General features: G+C 38.6%; 1 protein-coding gene across 3 annotated transcripts in view; it reads left to right on the plus strand.

The window, feature by feature from the left end:
* TTC21B (tetratricopeptide repeat domain 21B) overlaps positions 1-23,115 on the plus strand; it is a 70,543-nt gene that overhangs the window by 20,100 nt on the left and 27,328 nt on the right. For all 3 annotated transcript variants that reach the window (XM_059704229.1, XM_059704230.1, XM_059704231.1), the window contains 8 exons: positions 4,766-4,895; positions 9,108-9,265; positions 11,368-11,592; positions 14,874-15,112; positions 17,241-17,313; positions 17,922-18,032; positions 18,772-18,907; positions 20,466-20,572. In XM_059704229.1, coding sequence (XP_059560212.1) covers positions 4,766-4,895; positions 9,108-9,265; positions 11,368-11,592; positions 14,874-15,112; positions 17,241-17,313; positions 17,922-18,032; positions 18,772-18,907; positions 20,466-20,572 — 1,179 coding nt within the window. The remainder of the gene's footprint in view (positions 1-4,765; positions 4,896-9,107; positions 9,266-11,367; positions 11,593-14,873; positions 15,113-17,240; positions 17,314-17,921; positions 18,033-18,771; positions 18,908-20,465; positions 20,573-23,115) is intronic.

Genomic DNA, 23,115 nt, shown 5'->3' on the forward strand with positions numbered 1-23,115 from the left:
CTACTTCCGCTATCACTGGCCAGGGCGGCAAAGGCGCCTGATTCTCCGCTCATGGCTGGGGAGCAGGGCAAAGGCAGCCCCAGGGCCGCCTTTGCCCTGCCCCCCAGCTCTTAGCTCCCCCCTGGGTTTCCGATCACTGTCAGTGGCAGGGGGCTTCTTCCTGCTTTCCCTTTCGCCTCCCTGCATTGTGCCTACATATGCAAATTAACCGCCATCTTGTTGGCAGTTAACTGCCAATCTTAGTTGGCAGTTAATTTGCATATAGCCCTGATTAGCCAATGAAAAGGGTATCGCCGTACGCCAATTACCATTTTTCTCTTTTATTAGTGTAGATAGTTTGCTTTTGTTTTGTTCTTTTTCTTTTTTTGTTTGTTTGTTTATTTGTTTGTAACATATTCTTTTGTCTCCTCAGTTTGCCTGTTTGTTTCGTATGTATTTGGTAGATCAGCTAAATCCCCTGGTTTTCTAAAAGTGGCCTTATTTAGAAGGTGTTCTGTGGGGCCTAGTGATGGAATGCCCCTAGTCACTAAAACCAGATGCTCCAGAGGTATTCCCTGTCTGGACTACTGTGGCTTCTTGTTGTGGTTGGGCTACAGCTGCTAAGGACACACTGGCAGGTGAGACTGGCCTCTGGCCCAGCCTCAGCTGTTGCAGGCACACTGCTGTGTGCTGGTGCCAACCGAGGCTGCCCACTGGGTGTGGCAGAGTAAGAGCCGCATTGGAGGGATGCCAGTGGTGGGTCCTTAGGTAAATGCCAGGGTGGAATGAAATGTTAACAAAGTTAATAGAGAATGTCAGAAAGGGTGCCTGCCGGTATCAGACCAGCTAGAGGAAAGGAAAATAAGAAAGGGGAAAAAATTGTGCCCACCATGTTCTGTCCCTGGAAAAAGTTCCAACAGCTCTCTGTCTGTTCAGCACACACCTTAAAATTAGTCAGTATATCACCTTCATGTATGACTCGGATGCTTTTCAAACTGTTCCCTCTTCACTTGGACTCGGAAAGTGTGCCACCTTAGTTTCCTACAGCTCTTTGGCTTTCCCAAATGTAAGCCCTGTTGATTTTTAACGCCAGATATTATGGAGGCTCCTCTTCTTGGTGCAGGTGGCCAGGCTGGGGCTAAGACCCCTTGTTCTTCAGAGGGATATCTCTCCAACTCATGGGTCACTGCATAGGGTGTAGGGGGTAGAGTGGATCCTGACTAGACTGAGTCTCTCTGCCCCCCCTACCTGTCTCAGTGTGGCTTTTCCTTTCTATCTGTAGTTGTAGAAAAATCTTTTCTGCTAGTCTGTAGGTTGTTTTCAGAGATAGCTGTTCTATACATAGTTGATATCAATGAGAGGATCTTCCTACTCCACCATCTTGAACCCAAAGCTGGGAACCTTGGTTTGAATGCCAATTAAGCCTGTCCTCGAAATGTTGTTCCTTGCAGTTGACGCTAGTCATTTATTTTTTTATGACAAGTTTGAGAACCCTAGCTGTGAGTTAGAGGATTCCTTTATTTTGTCAGTGCCTCTCATTATGCCCACTATTCCACATATGGATTTGGACTGCAAGACCTAGATTAGATCCTTTTCCTCCCAATTCTGGATTTCCACCCAGGTTTCTTTTTGTGAATCATGTAACAGTCATTAGATCCTCTACTCACTGTAACTTTGGACCCCAGTATAGGACTCTACATTTATCCCTATGAAATTTTATCTCCATGATTCATTCCATAATTCAAGATGACATAGCCTTCTAGATCCTGAATATCATCTATTTTGTATGGATCTTATTGTCACCCATCATCTGCCTTAAATAGCTCTGAGTAGAACTGAGGATGGAACCCTCCGATTTATTACCAGAGAGTTTATTACACATTAGCATGGATCCATTACTCACGCTTATTTGTTATAGACAGTAAGTGGATGGATGGCTTAATTATACTCAGCTCACAAAGCAACACCGGGATATCATGATGGGCACTATCTTCATTGCTGAAAGCGTAGTTCTTAGCATTTTCCCTGATCTACGGCTTGTTAGACAACCAGGGCTGTTTAACAAGGAGATGAGAATAATGAACTTTCCTTGGGGAACCCATGCTGCTTTTTATTGATTGTCACTTCCTTTTCCACACTTTCATAATCTATTTTTTTAAGTATCCCCTCTAGAATCACACATGGGATTGATCTCAGCTTCCCAGTCATGATCTTAGAAGTCTAATGCACTTCTCAATACTCATGCAATATTCAGAATTCATTCAACCAATGCTTGCAGGGCATCCAGCACTCTGTTTAGAGCTAGGGAAATAGTCATTTAAAAGCAAACTACAACCCTTGATCTCTTGAGGCATGTATACTCTTAGGAGAAGACAGCTAATAGAATCAATAGGTTATATAGTATTTTAAAAGATCACAGAAGAAAATAACAGGGTAGGGAGGAGTGATTTTAGTTAACATGATCTGGATAGGCCTTATTAAGATGGTAAAATTTGAACAAAAACTTGAAAGGGTCATGTGGAAATTTGGTATAGAGTGTTTCAGACAAAGGGAATAGTTGTTCAGTGGCCCGGAGGGACACCAGAAGGCGAGTATGGCTGGGATAGATGAGGAGGAGAGGAGTTGTCAGAAAGAGGTCATAGCACAGGAGACCAGCTGTAACAACTCTGACTTCAATTCTGTTTGTAACTTCTTTGGCTTCAGTTCTGAGTACAGTGGGAATCCATGAGAAGGTTTCTGGCATGGCCATATTCAACATTTTTAAAGGATATTTCTAGCAGCTGTGCTGAGAGTAAACTGTAGGTGGAGTAAGAAATAATTAAGTGGTAGTTGGCTCCCTAGTCCACAGACATCCTATTTTTTCATAATAACTTCTATCAGCATGATAGAATCTAATTAGCATTTATAATGCTGTTTTCATGGGGAAATATCAGAAAGGCAGACTTGTCTCTCTAGCTCTGTCCCTACTTCTTTGGCCCTTTTATATATACTTTTTTTTTTTTAAATCAAATAGTTGTTATCTTAGAGATTATCCACAAAAGTCCTGCTTGGGGTTTTTTTCTGATTCATTCTGAAACTATAGTGAAAACAATGCTTATTCTCAATAACTAATTCTTAGCAAGTGGCAAAGAACATTATCAGAACCTCACCATATCACCTATACTTTCATTATTTCCAGTTGTGCTGAAAAAATATGCTTTAAGAAATTTATTCTGTATTCATTACTGTGTGAAGAAGTGTAAAACTCTGATATCCAAGACCTAAAGACCCTTCGTCCTATAAAAGAGGCAAAACTAAATATGAAACTACTGTAGAAATGTTATAAGATATAAAATGCTAAATTTTATTTCATAGATTACAAGTGCTATAGGAATTTCAAGAAGTTAATGTATTCTAACCATCTGCGGTCATATTCGGAAAATGTTTTTGAGCACACATTTTTGTGTGCTTCAACATAGTGAGAAAATGGGACACTTTTTGTCAGTAACAATCGCTTGTTGTAGGAGTGATGGTCAGTTAAGAGGCCATACTCCAGTTAAGAATTTATATGTGTTGCCGAAACCGGTTTGGCTCAGTGGATAGAGCGTCGGCCTGCGGACTGAAAGGTCCCAGGTTCGATTCCGGTCAAGGGCATGTACCTGGGTTGCGGGCACATCCCCAGTAGGAGATGTGCAGGAGGCAGCTGATCGATGTTTCTCTCTCATCGATGTTTCTAACTCTCTATCCCTCTCCCTTCCTCTCTGTAAAAAATCAATAAAATATATTTAAAAAAAAAAAAGAATTTATATGTGTGGGATATAAGGGGCGATGTGGAGGGCCATCCTTTAAGTAAAGGAAACAACAGTAATAGGGCAAAGCAGGGAGAATATTTGATATTTGGATTCTGAGATCACATTCTAAGTTGTGAGTGGATAACCACTGAATAAAGATTGGTTGAGTAGGCAGCCATTGAAAGAATAAGCAAATGGCTTAGTACTTCTTTAGTTACAATATTCATTATTAATAAAAATGAAAAAAGGTTGAGGGCCTATAACATGCTAGGCAGAAAAGAGGGAATATGAAAATATGATCATTTGGTGGAGTACACATGAGTGTGTTCTACCTTCTGATTCTACCAGAAAACACAATCTGAATCCTCTAAAAACTGACCGTACATTACTCTCAGGGGTAGTGTGAATTATTGAATTGAATAAATCACAGGTAAGGTTTAAAATTAGAACTCACATGGCCTTGACTCTTAATTCCAACAAGAAACACTACCTCTTGGTTATTTTGCCTTTGAACAGATATGTACCTTTCATATGTTATTGAATGAGTAATTGTATTATTAGTAATTATTTGCCTGAACAAAGCCATTATTATATAGTCTCTTCATAGGTCTCAGGAAAATAAATTGGTATTCATCTAGTCATAGCAAAGATATTGGACAGTTGCCGAACTGGTTTGGCTCAGTGGATAGAGTGTCGGCCTGCGGACTAAAGGGTCCCAGGTTCGATTCCGGTCAAGGGCATGTACCTTGGTTGCAGGCACATCCCCAGTAGGGGGCGTGCAGGAGGCAGCTGATGGATCTCTCTTATCGATGTTTCTAACTCTCCATCCCTCTCCCTTCTCTGTAAAAAATCAATAAAATATATATTAAAAAAAAGATATTGGACAATAAATAGAATAAGAAAAATTTTAGGAAAGTATAATGGTTTCGGTATTCACATTATAATTAATAAGTGCTTATTTTTAGCTAAATTCCATTATAAACTTATAAAATGACCTGCTAATTTGTTTTGTTTAGCCTGCAAGTCCTGGCCAAACTCTTTCTCCACTTCTTAAACGGTGCACCTCAGTCCTGGAGGCTATAGTAAGGACTGTGCCAGGTCTCCTGCAAGCTGTCTTCCTAATAGCAAAAGTGAAATATTTGTCAGGTAAGGTCTACCTTAAAAGCTTAAAGGAACTTTATATTCTGATGTTGATTAAAAACAACATAAACAAACTAAGAATTTCACATATATGGAGAGTTGTAACATAAAATGCACATTTTACATGTGCACAAATAACTCAGTTTTATCCAAAATAAAATAGTGTAACTTGTATTACTGTTTAATTCTTTTAAACTTACTATAATCTTTTGTGATTCAAGTGACTAGTTGCGAAAATACAGTTTTAACACTTTACAAAACTCCATCACATAGTACTGGGGCCTCTCAATGATAATTTACAGTCTTTAATCTATAGTTGTTGACTCATCGGCATAACAAAACGTGTGATGTTTACTAGGTTTCAGGTCCTAATGGAATTTCTTAATTCCTGTTTAGTTTCTGTGACTGGTTACATGGTTACATACAGCCAAAAAAAAAACCAGGAAAAAAAAGGGGGAACATCTGTAATATTCTCAACAATCAAGATTTTTTAAAAATAATAATTAATAGATAGATATATAGGTAACCAAACAACCAACCTCCATTACTCCATTATAGCCTTAGCTTTTTAGGACACAAACATATGTACGATATATTCATAAAAATAGACTATCACGTGGTGCGTGTATATGTACCTTTGCTGGTTGAATACTATGCTAAGTAAATTAAGTTTATAAAGTCCTAATGGGCAGAAACCAACTTAATGGTATTCTCATAAACAGTTATATCTTATACATAATGGAAAGAATTAAGAGATTGACTTCACAAATTTTTTGAATGACAGTTTTAACTGTTAAAAAAAAAAAAAGACCTAGATAATCTCAAGCTTGTTTCACCTCTAAAGTACTCTAGTTGTGAGAAGTGACCTTCTTCTGGTTGACTTCTTTTGAGCCACATGATATTTATTTTTTTATTGAATTTATTGGGGTGGCATTGGCTAATAAAATTATAGGTTTCAGGTATACAATTCTACAGTACATCACCTGTATGTTGTATTGTGTATTGTCCACCCCAAGTTAAGTCTCCTTCCATTACCATTTATCCCTGCTTTCCCTTCTCCTACCTCCCCTATCACATGATGTTTCTATTTTTTCTTCCCAATTACAATGGGTATCACATACTAGTTAATTAAACTGGAACTTAGAGTTCAGATTAATTTATTAAACATTTATTATTTATTTTGAAATTTGATATAAATAAGTCTCATTATTGTAATACTTAAATGCCAAAGTCTCTAGGAATAAAAGTCTCGTATATTAACCCATTTTAAAAAGGAGCAGCTTGAAATCATTTAAAATGGTGCTGATGTTGCTAAAATTGTCAGAATTCAGATTTGTGTGTCTGATGCACAGATAAGCCAAACACTGAGACACTGGTGCTCGGAGATAGAGAAAGGTTTATCGGCCAGAGTGAGAGGACAGGAGAGTAAGATCTCTCAAATCTGTCTTCCCCAAAAAGCAAAACGGGGGACCTTTTTTGCAGTGAGGGAGTAAGAGAGAGAGGGAGTTTCAGGGAACCAAAGGAGAAGTCTGTGTTTCTTCAGTCCCCGTCTCATGTGACACCTTGTATAACCAGACTTTTGGGCAGCAGCAGGTGGTCACAACTTTCTTAAAGGCATTCATTCCTTCTGCAGAACAGTCTCATAAATTCTCCTTGTGACCCTGGATTTATCTCTTGCTTGACAAAGAAACAATATATCAGCAACTTACAATTATATTGTGAGAACAAGGGGTGCTGGGCAGGCAGAGCAGTTGGGGTCTGACTACACTGGCATGTGTCTAAATAACAGTATTCTTGCTAATTTGCCAACTGCACCAACTACCTGGATCTGGATCAAACTTTACAAGTTAAGGCCATAACCCTCTATCAGAATGCCCTGGTTTAGACCCAAAGAGCCCTCTGTAATTCAGGGCCCTCTATAATTCAGGGCCCTCTGCACTTCTGACTAGCTGGGTCCAAATTTCAGGCTCCCTATTACCCTTCAGGTTTGAGAATTTACCAGAATGACTCATAGAACTCAGGGAAGCATTATACTTTAAATTATAATTTTATTATAACAAAGGGCATTCATTTGAGCCAGCAAAAGGAAGAGATGCACAGGGTGAGGTCTGGGTGGGTCCCAAATGTGATGCTCCCATTGTCCTCTTCCGTGGAGTTGGGACACATTAACTTTCTGCCACAGTGATGTCTGACAGTGTCTGCAGTACATTAGCAGCCATGGAAGCTTACTGAAGATTTAGTCTCCATAGGGTTTCATTACATAGGTATGGATCAAATCATTGGCTGGCCTCGTGACTGAATTCAATCTCAGTTCCGCTTCTCCCAGTCAGGTTGATATCACAAGGTTCAAAGCCCCAACCCTCTAATCATGTGGTGGGTCTTCCTGAGGTGGGCAGCCCCCATCCTGAGTCATACTGTTATCATAAACTATCAGAGTCCACCACAGATAACAAAGACATTCCTGTTATTTGTGAAACTCCAAGATTTAGAGTCTCCCTCTCAGGAACCTTGGAAAAAGGCCAGCTATATTCTTTATTGTAGGAGACCCTGACAAAAACAGATCATCAGACAGTAAAAGCTTTCATTGTTCCTTCAGGAGAAATTGGACTACTCTTAGATAAGAATGTGATGTTGGTGTGATCTTTGTTTATATGGTCTTTTTTTCCCCCCAGCAGTGATGACCCATTTCTCTATTTTTAAATACTTCTGAAATAAGTGGCACATTCTTCCCCTTGCCCAAGATTCTTATCTCAGTTATTCATTCATTCCTCATTCAGTCACTTTTTTTGCAAATCCTGATTCTTTTCCATAGACTTTCTCCCCTTGGTAATAACCTCTTATTTCAAGTTACCTCCTTAACCCTCCTAGAAGAACAGGGGAATGGTAATTCCCATACAAATTCATTTGCTTAAACTTCACATTTCCTTTTTCATCTATTCTGAGTGTCGGATTGCATCACAATTATGCTTGATGGTTAATGGACAAATTTTGACACTATATTTAATAAGTTTTGTGCTACCTCAGCCAAATTTTTGTCTATTAATTCTCTGTCTCTAAGAAAAAAATGTTTTCTGTTTAAATGGATTCGTATTATATGGAGGAATTCTGGAGCCCTGGCTATAGCCTTGTCTGTTGAGGTGTCAGGTAATGTTAAGGAGAGTAATTGAACAGAGAATAGTTGAGGATCTCTTCTTTCCCCATTCTCCTAGCAAAGCTGAATGGGGAGTTGGCCTAGCTACACTTACCTAAGGCCACTTATGAGATGGCTAATGCAGATGAGCACATGTTATCTCACGTGAGACCACTGTTCATAGGAAGAGCCTCTTTGTACCCCATCTGCAAACCCAGCGTAGGCTCCACTCTTCCAATCACTTTAATCTTGATCATTTGCTTTTATCTTAAGATTCCCAGATGTACAGTAGATGTGTTTCCATACCTTTAATATTTCAGTTGGTATTTAAAGGCATTTTAAATCTAAAACTCATGTTTCTAAATCTCTAGAGCAGCGGTTCTCCACCTGTGGGTCGCGACCCCTTTGGGGGTCGAACGACCCTTTCACAGGGGTCGCCTAAATACATCCTGCGTATCAGATATTTACATTACGATTCATAACAGTAGCAACATTACAGTTATGAAGTAGCAATGAAAATAATTTTATGGTTGGGGGTCGCCACAACACGAGGAACTGTATTAAAGGGTCATGGCATTAGGAAGGTTGAGAACCACTGCTCTAGAGTATATCATGCCTTTTTGTAATTTTATGGACGGTAATAAAATTTCTAGATTTTTAAAACTTTTAGTCTAGAATGATAACTAGACTAAATCCTCTTTGTTATTATAGCATTCTACCTATTTAAATTTCTATGTTTTACAGAACTTATTTTAATGAAATTGTAAAAAAAAAAAATTTAACAAGGAAAATAAATAAAGGAATATGCATAGGTCTCTCAGTAACAGTGGTGCTTGACTCTGATTTTTTTCACACTTCCTCTGGTTTGCTCCTTATGACCAAGGTGTGGTCTTACAGATGGACAGTATTCTGATTTACATGTAAATTCTCTCATGTGGACTACAAAAAAGAGATTAAATCATGGCCCCTTGAACAGAGGACTTTAATCACTGGAACTATCCACAGACTAACTGCTTTTCTCCCTCTTACTTCTAAGATCTCCAGTTCTTAATCATTTGAATTGAATGGTGCTTTGTGTCCCTCATTAGGTGACATCGAAGCAGCTTATAATAACCTGCAGCATTGCCTGGAACACAATTCTTCTTATGCAGATGCTTACCTCCTGATGGCTCAAGTTTATTTGTCTCAGGATAAATTTAAATTATGTTCTCAGTCTCTTGAACTTTGTCTGAGCTATAACTTTAAGGTAAGCATTCCAGACTCAAGTGGATACATATCATATCCCTCATCAACCTCCTGGAATCTTTAGCAAATGTTTGTATATCAACTTTTTAAAAAAATTTAGCCTTTAATATTTTGCTAAGAAATGCATTTTTAAATTAAAAAGATTTTGGATTCATAAGCAGTAGGAGAAGAAATGGAGCAACTGTGTATAGTTAAAAAATTATACAGACAGGGCAACAAAGACCTGGGGTCAGTGTCTGATGTTTCCACTCATCTCTCTGAACCTGTTTTCTTTTCTATACAACTCATAATAAATACCCTACAGCTATAGTGAGTGTTAAATGCAATAATGAAAGTATTAAAAATAATTGTAAACTATAAATATTTTTATGTATTAGGATTTATTTTATTGCCTGTTTCCTTCTTGGACCTTTTTTTTTGTTTTTTAAATATATTTTATTGATTTTTTACAGAGAGGAAGGGAGAGAGATAGAGAGTTAGAAATATCGATGAGAGAGAAACATCGATCAGCTGCCTCCTGCACACCCCCTACTGGAGATGTGCCTGCAACCAAGGTACATGTCCTTGACTGGAATCGAATCTGGGACCCTTCAGTCCACAGGCCGACACTCCATTCACTGAGCCAAACTGGTTAGGGCTTGGACCTTGTTTTTTTTAAAAAAAAAATCCTCACCTGAGGTTATGTTTTTACTGATTTTTAGAGAGAGAGAGTGAGAGAGCAACATCTATTGGTTGCCTTCCTTATGCTCATTAACGAGAGGGCGAACCGCAACCTAGGTTGTGCCCTGATGGGGAATCGAACCCACAGTCTTTTGGTGTACAGGGCCTTGGACCTGAATTTTTAATAGCTTTTCTCTAGATTTATCATCAACGATGCTTAGTCATTTTGAAACTTAGTATGTGGTTTGAGGATATAAACACACTAGATTTCTACCCAAGATATTCTGTGATACATATCATATCCCTCAGCATTAGGGGAAATCCAGGTACAGGTGCTTCCCGAGCTACCTGGAGTCATGGAGAACCTCCTCAGATTTTCACTTGGGTCCACAGCCTCTTAAGCCCTGTATGTGAGAACCCATTGATGGGCTGGAGAGTTAAAGTTCCAAGCAAGGTTTGCAGGCGATAGCAGCTGCTTCCTAGGATAGGAGTTCTCAAGACTGGTGGGGCTTTGGAACTCTACCCCAGTCATTGAAAAGCTCTAAGACAGTGGTTCTCAACCTTCTGGCCCTTTAAATACAGTTCCTCATGTTGTGACCCAACCATAAAATTGTTTTCGTTGCTACTTCATAACTGTAATGTTGCTACTCTTATGAATCGTAATGTAAATATCTGATATGCAGGATGGTCTTAGGCGACCCCTGTGAAAGGGTCGTTCGACCGCCAAAGGGGTTGCGACCCACAGGTTGAGAACCGCTGCTCTAAGAGAAGAGATAAGGAGTGTTCACACAGAGTTTGTAGGTAACTGAGACTTAGAAACACAGCCTTACGGAGTAGTGTAGCTGTCCCAGGCATTAAATGGCTCTACTTCACCTCTTTCTGGATTATCTTCTTTGACTTCTTCCTCACTCATTTTTGTCATTTTGTTTTTCTGTATACACTGTTGCTAGCTAAAATAAAGACAGAAGCTTTGTTTCATGTTTCTGAGTAGTACCAAATGGTTAAGACCAATGTTTGATTAATGTATACTAAAATGTTTAATCTTAAAAATAAAGAAAAGAGGGGAAAACTTTGTTTCTAGAAATATGACTTTATATTAGTACCAGAAGTCCCAGATAAAGAAACTCCTTTCCTGAAAACTCAAATTATTTTAGAATGTATTTTCTAGCCTTAGTACTTTGTTGCATTTTCTCCTCTATCATAGTAGAAGCACTTAATTACCTGGTTTTTCATCCAGCGGGATGGTAGGCAGTGGCAGGCTTCCTGAATTTGATTTAATACAATATTGGATCAGAAAGCTAATAAAAGGACAGAAATATACCTTATGTATATAATCACAGGCTGTCCTCAAAGATCCTATCATTTTAATGTTTGATGGACTGTAAATTTTGGGTTGATGTTGTAAGCACTCCAAGGAAATATTTCTGAATATTATTTTTTCAGGTGAGAGAAAATCCTTTATATCATTTGATAAAAGCTCAGTCACAAAAGAAAATGGGAGAAATAGGAGAGGCCATTAAAACTCTACATATGGCAATGAGTTTACCAGGAGTGAGGAAAACTGAAGCTTCCTCAAAATCAAAATACAAAAACACTGAAGTTGATGCAAGCCATCGTTTATCAATATTTCTTGAGTTGGTAGAGGTTTACTGCTTAAATGGAGAACAGGTAGGTCAAGTTTTAATTCATTGACTCATATCTGAACTTTTTATTTAAAAAAATGATATATATATATATGCATATAATATATATATATATGTTAGTAGGAAATGAAAAAGCTATCCTGACCAAGTAGTAAAATATAGGAAATTTATTTCTCACTACTTTTCACCAAATCATGTACTTTTTGCAAGCCCCTGAAGTTAGACATAGTTTGCACTTGGAAGACATTAAGTATCATTGTGCTTAGATTGGCTACCACAGAATGTTACAACATAGCATAACATAATATAGCATAATATAACGTAATGTGAATAACAATACAATGTAATATGACATATTATGAAATGTATTAAAATGTATAATAGTATTATAATGTATGAGTACCCCAGTTATAGTTATAATTCTGTGAATTCCTAAAGGCTTCACACACACATGTACACACAAGTACTACTGAAATAAAATGAAAGTACCAACCTGAAATTTTAATACTCGAGGAAACAAAAGAACCAGTGGATAAATAACAACTTTGATAAACTTATAGGACAGCCATAAAATCAAATGCTTTAAAAAACAATAATACAGATGGATGGATGGATGGATGGATGGATAGATGGAAGATAGCAGGTAATTCTGAGAGAATTCAAGAAAATGAAGAACTTAATGTCATTGATACCTGGTTTTTGGATTATAGCAGTTGCTAATTTATTTTTATATTTCGTGGACGTTAAGAAGGCTATCCTATATATAAAAGGCTAATATGCAAATTGTCCCCTCAACTGGGAGTTCAACTGGAAGTTTGACCAGGGGGCAGAGCCAGCTGGCCAACTGCCCGCGGCCCCCCCCCCTGCTGACCCCGCCCCCATTTGGCACCCCTACCCCAATTGGGGGCAGGGCCATTCCACCAACCACCTGCGGACCCTCTCCCTGGCCAGCCCGGCACAACTGACCCTGATTGCATGAACTCTACCCAGGCATGAATTCGTGCACTGAGCCTCTAGTCTATATATATAAAAGGCTAATATGCTAAGTGTTCGACCAGTAGCCTTGATGCACACTGACCACCAGGGGGCAGATGCTCAGCTCACAGACATGGAAACATGGAACAAATTGATGAATCTCAGAGGGGAGGGAGAAGTGGGGACGGGAAGAGATTAACCAAAGATCTTATATGCATACTAGAGGCCTGGTGCATGGATATGTGCACCGGTGGGGTCCCTCATCCTGGCCTGTGGGGATCGGGTCTAATCCCTCCACTGGGCCTCTGACATCCCCCAAGGGGTCCTGGATTGTGAGAGGGCGCAGGCCAGGCTGAGGGACCCCACCAGTACATGCATCTGTGCACCAAGCCTCTAGTGTCTAGATAATTGCCAAGTCTCAACTTCTCTTTCACTAGTAAATGAACATAAAATGCATTTAAATTAAAAATCCAGTTGCCATGCATAAATAATTGATTCTAAGATGTGCTAGTTTTTTCACATCTTAACATTTCTGACATCCGAATATTCTATAATACTTAAAGTTGAAATGGATCTTAAATGACATTTGAGATGAATCTTAAATAACATTTTAGATTCATTGAGGTACAAATTGGGAAATGAAGTAATATGTTCACCTGAGGTATAAGAAAAATGATGTCCTGATGTAGATAATAAAGGAGTCTGCTAGTTAATGAGGAGCCATTGGGTGCAGTGGGTGACCGGACTAGATCGCTTAGTGAGGTAATAATGAACATGGCTAACATTTAGGCTTTGGAGTCAGGCTGCCTGAGCTTGAATTCTGGTCTATCATTTGTTAACTTCTTAACTCTCTAAATCTGTTTCCTTACTGCAGGGTAGGAGTAATAATAGTAACTACCTTACTGGTTGTTTGTGAGAATTAGATAGATTAATACAATGCTGGGTGCAAAGTAAATGCTTATCTATAACTAGGGGCCTGGTGCACAAAATTCGTGCACTGGGTGTGTGTGTGTGGGGGAGTGTCCCTCAGCCCAGCCTGCCCCCTCTCACATACTGGGAGCCCTCAGGTGTTGACCCCAGCCCAGGCCTGACGCCTCTGACAGAGGCGTCAGGCCTGGGCTGGGGGCAGAACCAGTGATGGGGGGAAATGAGGGTCCCCTGCTGGGCGGGAGAGCGGGTTGAGGGCGTGAGTGCAGGCGGACGCCGCAGCCGCCCCACCGGCTCGCGTCCGGGTTTGCCAGCCGGATTGGGTCCCGGGCGACCGCTGCAGCCGCCCCGCAGGCCTGCGTGATCGGGTCCCGGGCGACCACTGGCACTCACGCCCTCAACCCGCTCTCACGGGTTGGCGGCGTGAGTGCGGGCGGATGCTGCAGCCGCCTCGCCGGCCCGCGTCCGGGTCTACCGGCGGGATCAGGTCTCGGGCGACTGCTGGCACTCACACCCCCAACCCGCTCTCTGATGGCGCTGTACCATCCTGCCTGCAATATGCAAATTAGCCGCCATCTTTTTTGGCGGTTAACTGCCATCTTAGTTGGCAGTTAATTTGCATATCTCACTGATTAGCCAATGAAAAAGGTATCGGTCGTACGCCAATTACCATTTTTCTCTTTTATTAGTATAGGATAATAAAAGTTTAATATGCTAATTAGACCGGACAGCCAAACAACCTTCTGGACGTCATTCCAGACGTCCTTCTGAATGAAGCCGCTGCGGCAGGGGCCAAAGCAGAGGCAGTTAGGGGCGATTGGACAGGCAGGCGAGCAGTTAGGGGTGATCAGGAAGTCAGGCAAGCAGTTAGGGGCAATCAGGCAGGCAAGTGAGTGGTTAGGGGCAGGCAGGCAGAGTGGTTAGGGGTGATCAGGCAGGCAGGTGAGTAGTTAGGAGCCAGCGGTCCTGGATTGCAAGAGGGATGTCTGACTGCCTGTTTAGGCCCTATCTTGGGATCAGGCCTAAACAGGCAGTTGGACATCCCCTGAGGGGTCCCAGATTGCGAGAGAGTACAGGCCGGGCTGAGGGCCCCCACCCCTTCCCCTGTGCACAAATTTCGTGCACCGGGCCTCTAGTTAAATTACAGTAGTGGTGTCTCTTGTGTAGCAACTGCTGTTGTCTCAGTTATGTAAACACTTTTCAGCTAACCAGTGTTTATAGTGTTACCTGAATTTGGTTTCTGCATTTAGTTTGAAATTTTTGTGCTTTTTAAAAATCCATCAGTATTTCATGAATATCCTAATTGTGCTAGCATTTTTTGTTCATTCTGTTTTCATAGAAAATCCTCATTTCTAGTATAATTTATTGAATATTTTGAATGTTATTTTTATTTTATCCTTACAGCATGAGGCAGCAAAAGTGTTACAAGATGCTACCCATGAATTTTCTGGGACATATGAAGAATTGCGTGTTACCATTGCTAATGCAGACCTAGCTCTGGCCCAAGGAGATGTTGAGCGGGCTTTAAGCATGCTTCAGAATGTTACATCTGAACAGCCTTATTTCATAGAGGTCAAAGAAAAAATGGCAGATATATACCTGAAGCATAGAAAAGAGAAAATGTTATATATCACGTGCTATAGGTAAATGGTTACTTTAATGCATTTACCTTCTAAAATTAATTCCCAAACTTGTTTTACTTCTCTTTTAATTGTTTTGTGGATACTTATAGATCCTTGCCTTCATGTTCTCACTTCCTTCTCCTACCATCAACCACAGTCACTCTAGCCAAGCTACTCTCTCAAAAACATAAAGCATAATACTTATGATTACTTCAACCTGTGGCTCATTCTGGTTTCTCAGTTCTCCTCCCTCATCAGATGTTACTTTTAGACATCTTTCTTTGGGGGAAGGGAACGAACAACAGTTATATGTATTAATAATTTAAGACAATTATGTAATGTAACATCAATTCAGGGGCTAGATGGTCATGTTTAATTCCTTAATAGACTAGAGATCCGATGCATGAAATTCATGCCAGAGGCTCAGCCCTCGCAGCCAAGGTGGCTTGCCTTGGCCCTCGCAGCTTCAGCTTCATCCCGAAGGTCATCCAGAAAGATGTCCAGAAGGTCATTTGGCTGTCCAGTCTAATTAGCATATTATGCTTTTATTATTATAGATACAGAAAAAGAATTATGGCTTAGTTTATACTACACTAAGGTATGGGTTACAAATGTTCCTTGGTGAAAGGACAGGGACTTTAAAAGTTATATTGTGGCCTTGGCCAGTGTAGCTCAGGTTGTTGAATGTCCTCCCATACGCCAAAAGATGACAGGTTTGATTCCCAGTCAGAGCACATACTCAGGTTTTGGGTTCAATTCCCTAGTCGGGGCATGTGTGGGAGGCAAACAATCAATGTTTCTCTCTCACATTGATGTTTCTCTCTCCCTCCCTCTCTCTCTAAAATCAATAAAAATAAATTAATTAAAAGTTATATTCTGATGCCCTTAGGAGTTATTGGGATACACAACACATACACGTGGACATATACACACATGCACACACAGAGGTTGCCTTTACTCTTCCACCTGAACAAACAGATAAAAATACATGCACACACTCCACATAAGAGAAAAATTAACATTTTTAACTTTGGAAAACAGTAAAATACTGATGAATTAAGTTGTCAAACCAAGTCAAATTGGTTCATCTAATATATATGCATTATACACACACACACACACACACATATATATATCATAGCTCAGAAGTCTGCTCAGATTCTTTTTTCTTGTCTCTTTAGGTCCTTTTATTTTTTTAATTAAATCTTTATTGTTGAAAGTATTGACATGTCTGCCTCTCTCCCCCATTGATCCTTTCTAGCCTGCCCCATTCCTCCTCCCATGTTTAGATTCTTTGTAGGTGCTGTGTGATTCAAAGAAAGGGAGCAGTACCCCAATATAGATAGATGAACTAAAGTTTCTACATCACATTTCCTAAAGATGAGCACTAACTATCATCTCTAATGGTGAAAGTATTTCCAAATAGAATTGATTTGTTTGAATGCAGTATAATATAACAGTTAAAAGCATAGGTTTCTGTTTCAGGAAGATCTGACACTTTAGCTGTAGGCAAATTCAGCATCATCTATAAAATCAAAATATTAATTCTCTTTCTCATAAGAGTTTTTGACCAATTACTAGTAAATGAGATACTATATGTTAAAGACTTAATATCACATTCTTATTTGAGTAATTTTGGTATTTTGACTTTTACTAGTTAAATTTTGCAGGTAAAAAATAAACAGGATATACTGAAGGAGAAGACTGGATATTTTTTAAAGTAACTCATTTGAGCACATGGTTAGTCCCATGAATACCAGAGCTCAAGATACCTAGGAGAATAAGTGGTGTGTCTCCACCCCCCCCCCCACCCCCACCCTGGTTCCATCCTTTTTGGTACCTTTACTTCCATGTCATTTCAAAATTAAACATAACAAAATATATTTCTGGATCCAATTTATCCACCTGTACTCTGTTTCCTGCATTTCAGAAAATGCAAAGACTTAATGAAAAAAATGATTGACCTAGCATAAACAGTCTGGTTATGGGTATGGTGGTTTTGTTTTTTGTTTGTGTTTTTCACAGTGTTACACTGTTGGACATGTAGAAGGTACTCTGAAGGTTATTGGGTAATTGAAATAAATGTGCTTACCTTTTAGAAGAAGATATTTGTATTCAATATACTAAATAGTGTTGGTCTGATTTCCAGAGAAATTGCTGAAATAATGCCTAGCCCTCATTCTTTCCTTCTCCTTGGAGATGCATACATGAATATTCAAGAGGTAAATTTCTGATGCTACTGAAGTTAGACTTTTAAAAAATCTTTGTGATTAGTATAGCATCCCAAATTAAAAGGAATTTGGTTTTCTAAATAGTGTTTACTTAATATTCAAGATTCAGTCATCACAATGAAAGGAGACAACCATTATAATAAAAGCATGCTTTTCTTTTCAAATTGCGATCCAATAATTCAACACTATCATTATTTAAAATAGAGATGGTATCAGAAGCAAGTTAAGAGGCTCCTTTAAACAGAAGGATGAAGAGAACTATTAGCTATGTGTGTTTTCTTCAAAGGGAAGCAGTCCTCTGACTCTATCTGGCTTTTGTGATGACTGCCAGAAATGAAAAGTCAAGAACCTTTCTCTTCTCAGATTATTATTTATGAAGGCAAGAGACAATTAACATGGGTGGGAATATACTGATAAGTTATACCTATACTGGTGACTGTTACCTTTCTGAAATTATTAAGGTTTCTAGACTTAAATACATGCTTTATTAATCTTATTAAATATTCCAAATGAAAAACATAATTATATAAATGTTGCCATTAGTGGAATCCAGCCAAGCTCTTTATCTATTGCCTATTTTTTGTGTCTGTCAACATTAGCCTGAAGAAGCCATAGTAGCATATGAACAAGCATTAAATCAGAACCCAAAAGATGGAACACTGGCAAGCAAAGTTGGGAAAGCGCTTGTGAAAACTCATAACTATTCAAAGGCAAGTACTTTATAGTTTAAAATATATTTATTGAGTCAAATTTTTCAAAGTCTGCTCTATGATAGGCCTTCAGCAAACACCGTTTGTATCTTGATGGTTGTAAAACTCCAAATTTGTGTCCACGAGCTGGAATTTGTGCTAAAGGCTTTCTCTTGTCTCAAATTCTTGTTCACTGCATTTTGCAAAGACTGTTTGGACTAAAGTTTACTTCAGGCCTCATCTTACACCTAAATTCTTAATCACTAAACCAGTTGCTATTAACATCTCTTTCATTATATGACAAAGCATAATAGATGTCCTTTCTCTGGAATGAATTTTGGTAAGCTATGTGCTTTGAGGGTTGGTTTTGGTTTTTGTTAGTTTGTTTGCCTCTTAGAGAAAATGGATATTCTTTAGTTGTATTTTTGCTCTATTCCTGGTAACTGTTGAACATTTATATAACAGCTAGCAAAGTATTTGCATTTGATAAAGTTCACTGGCTTCTGGAATGAAACCATTATTTCTTTTTTCACCAAGCACTCTGTTAATAAGCTACTTATACAAGAAATGCTAGTTGCCTTCTGTGATGTTTGATTCTCTGAGGAAAATGGCATAGTTAACTGGTAGTGCAGATACATGCCTAAGATTCTCCTTGGTTGTTTTCAGTTATGTGTATGTTTTAAATCTGTGTGTAAGTTACCTATGCTTGAATGCCATTCTCATTACCTCTTTCTTCCTAACCAAAATGGATTTTGTTTAGGCAATCACTTACTATGAAGCTGCACTGAAAAATGGACAAAATTATCTTTGCTATGACCTGGCAGAGCTCTTATTAAAATTGAAATGGTATGACAAAGCAGAAAAAGTCCTTCAACATGCTCTAGCTCATGAACTTGGTATGAAAATATTCCTGATTTGAAAAAAAAGTACACCGATATATCTTATCTTTTTTGTTTTTGTATTATATAAAATGTGTATTTGTATTCCCAGTATTTTATATGTGAAGTTGTTTATTTCATTGATCTGAATATCACTCTATTAAAATAAGACATTTGAAAAATCTATAACAGATTTATGAAACAGTTAATTGTGTTACAGAAAGATACTTCCCAAAATAATGTACAGGAAAGTTCTTTTAAATTGCATCTATGTCTGATGTTTAAACAAATAAACATTTTTATTATAAGTTTTTAAAAAATGTATTTTTATTGATTTCAGAGAGGAAGAGAGAAAGAGAGAGAAACATCAATAATGTAACATTAAAGAAATAATTTAAATAAACCACTTTAAACAGACTGGCACAGACCATGTACTTCTTAAATGGTGGAAGAAACATATTTCTGTTAATTATTTAGGGTTCTTTTACTACTGTTAGATCACAAAGTAATAATACTAAATATTTAAATTGCACTTAACCACATGCCACACTTTATTTTAATTGCTTTGCATATGGTAACTTACTTTGTACTTATTAACTTTAAATATTATACGAAAACCCTATGAAATAGGTACTATTATTTCCTCTCTTTTACACATGGAAAGGAGGCACAGAATAGTTGAGTACTTGTTCAAGGTTAAATAGCTAATAAATGATGAAGCCTAAATTTGAAACCAGACTGGTTGGTATCACAATTGGTGTTCTTACTGGTTACGATTCATAGCCTATCAAATAATCTATTATTTTAAAAAACAGCACGTCTTCATTGCATGCAGCAGATATTCTATCTTATCTTTTAACTAGAGGCCTGGTGCATGAAATTCATGCACAGAGGGGTGTCCCTCAGCCCAACCTGCACCCTTTCCAATCTGGGACATCCCTCTCACAATCCGGGACTGCTAGCTCCTAACCACTCGCCTGCCTGCCTGCCTGATTGCCCCTAACCACTTCTGCCTGCCAGCCTGATTGCCCTCTAACTGCTCCCCTGCCAGCCTGATTGATGCCTAATTGCTCCCCTGCCAGCCTGGTCACCCCCAACTGCTCTCCCCTGCTGGCCCGATTGCCCCCAACTGCCCTCCTCTGCTGACCATCTTGTGGCAGCCATTTTGTGATGATGTGGGGGCGTCACGTGAGGGTGCGAGGGCCACCTAGGCTTTTATTAGTATAGATGACTTCAATAAGCAGAAATTTTATATACCTAAGAACAAAAATTGAAATTATTAACTAAGTTATTACATTGTTATTTCTAAATATATGTCTTAAGAAAAACCTCCAGTTTTTACCCAGTTCTTTATTTTGTTTCTTCCAAGCTATTTGTATCTTTTAAAAACAAAACAAAAACAAAAACAAAAAAAACAAGCATGGCCATTCCTCAGTTAACTGACTGAAAAATTTTTAACTTTGTTCACTATTTTTCAAAACCATTCTGTCCAAAGACCATTTTTTAAACTGGTTGAAAAATGTAAGCATTTGTTTAAAATTAATATATTCCCCCAATATATTCAATTCTTTCATAGTAAATGAATTGTCAGCTGTCATGGAAGATGGACGTTTGCAAGTTCTTCTAGCAAAAGTTTACAGTAAAATGGAAAGACCTGGTGATGCAATCACTTCATTACAACAGGTAAATGCATTTGTTTGTGAGGGTGGTTGTAGGTGGAGGATGGATGCAGAAGGAAATATGCCACATGTAAGAGTAATCCAATCTCTTTTGACCCATCATTCACAAAAAATAAGTCAAACTGGAAATGATTGAATGCCTGTGGATTATACAGTTTAAATATAGTACTGCTAATTATTATAACAAATAGGGAAGTTGATTTTTTAATTCTGTTTTACAGCTGAGGAAGTTTGGTTTAAAGCTTTTGTGAAGTCATATGATAGGTAGGATTTGACATGAATTTTTTTTTCTTCCTTTATTTATATCTTCTTTAATTTATTTTAATATTTTGTTGTTTACACTGTAGGGGTTTTGCACATTTTTCCTTTGAACTATTCCCTAAGTAGCTGATATTTTTAATGATTTTTCCATTTCTAGTTTGCTAACAATTTTTTATAAATTAAATTTTATCATAAATCACTTTCTACATCTATCAGGATACTCATGTGACTTTTCTCCTATTTTTTTTCTGTAAATGTGATATATAAAATTGATTTTCAGATGTTAAATCACCGTAATAGCCCTGAAATATGTCATTTTTTGTAGTTTTTTTAAAACAATTACTGGAATTTAAAGATATTAGCTAGTATTTTGTTCAAGATTTGTATATCTATGTTCATGAAAGATATTGATCTATAGACTGATGCTATTTTTTTTAACATTTGGAACAATTTGATATTAAAACCATTGGGACTTCAAGGCTTCTTGATGGAAGATTTTTATTAATGGATTCAACGTCTATAATGGATCTTAGAGTGATCATTTTAAAATTTCGCTTATGTTGGTTTAGATGGCTATTTTTAAGCAATTTTTTATTTCATTAAATTGTCAAATTAATTGACATATTTGTTCATTATATCTTAACCGTTGAAAATCTGGAAATACTGTAGAAATATCTTCTTTTATAGTCCTGATATTGGACATTTTCCTTCTGTTATTAATGATCAGTTATGCCAGGGGCTTATTATAATAATATTAGAGGCTTGGTGCACGACATTCGTGCACTGGGGGAGGGGGTGTCCCTCTGCCCAGCCTGCACCCTCTTCAATCTGGGACCCCTTAGGGGATGTCCAACGGCTGGACCGGCAGTTGGACATCCCTCTCACAATCCGGGACTGCTGGTTCCCAACTGCTCACCTGCCTGATTGCCCCTACCGCTTCTGCCTGCTAGCCTGATCACCCCCTAGCCACTCCCCTGCCAGCCTGATTGACGCCTATCTGCTCCCCTGCTGGCCCAGTCGCCCCCAACTTCCCTCCCCTGCAGCCATCTTGTGGCTGTGGGCACCACCATCTTTGAGGACGGGGCAGTCAATTAGCATATTCCCTCCTTATTGGCTGTGGGTGCCGCCATCTTTGTGACAGCGTGAGGGTCAATTAGCATATTTCCTCTTTATTAGATAGGATTCTCAGAGAACCAACTTTTTCCTTTTCTGGCTTGATGAAATGTTTGCTTTTTTACCTCACTAAATAATTTTCTCTATCTTTGGATATGGTGCACTAATCTTTTTCTAGACTATTGAAATACTCCATTAGGTAGTACCATAGGCTGGGTTAGCCTTTGTTCTTTTCTTATTTATTTAAGGTAATAAATTTATCTCTAAGCATTGCTTTAGATACACCCCACAAGTTTATTATTGTTCAGTTTATAATATTTCCTTACTTCTACTTTGATCACTTCTTTGACCCATGGGTTATTTATAAGTATAGTGTTTATCCAGGGATCTCACTTCTAGGAACATATCCTAAGAAGACTGAAACACTAATAAGAAAGAATATATGCACCCATGTGCTCATAGCAGCATTATTTACAATAACTAAGATGTGGGAACAGCCCAAGTGCCCATCAGTAAATGTGTGGATAAAAAAAGCTGTGGTACATTTACACAATGGAATAGTACGCAGTAGTAAAAAAACAGGATCTCTTACTCTTTGAGAAAACATGGAAGGACCTGGAGAATATTTTGCTAAGCAAAACAAGCCAGTTAGAGAAAGACAAGTCTCACATGATTTCACTTATATGTGGAATCCAATGAACAAAATAAACTGATGAATAAAATAGATCCAGAGACATGGAAGCATGCAACAGACTGAAGATTCTAAGAGGAAAAGAGGGTTGGGTGGGTGGAAAGAGGTTGACCAAGGATCTTATATGCATACTAGAGGCCCAGTGCATGACATTTGTGCACTTGGGGAGCGGGAGATACCTCAGCCTGGCCTGCCCCCTTTCATGCCCTCAGGGGATGTCCAACTGACAGCTTAGGCCCACTCCCCGGTGTTAAGCATCTGCTCCTGTGTTAAGCGTCTGCCCCCTGGTGGTCAGTGCATGTCATAGTGACTGGTCATTCCACCATTCAATTGATTTGCATATTACCCTTTTATTATAAAGGATATACATAATCCATGGACACAGACAATAGTGAGGTGGAAGGCTGAGGAGGGGATAGGAATGAGAAGGAGGGGATCAATGGGGGAGGGGTGAAGGGAACATCTGTAATACTTACAACCAT

This window comes from Myotis daubentonii, chromosome 7 (genome assembly GCF_963259705.1).
Source record: "Myotis daubentonii chromosome 7, mMyoDau2.1, whole genome shotgun sequence".
NCBI lineage: Eukaryota > Metazoa > Chordata > Mammalia > Chiroptera > Vespertilionidae > Myotis > Myotis daubentonii.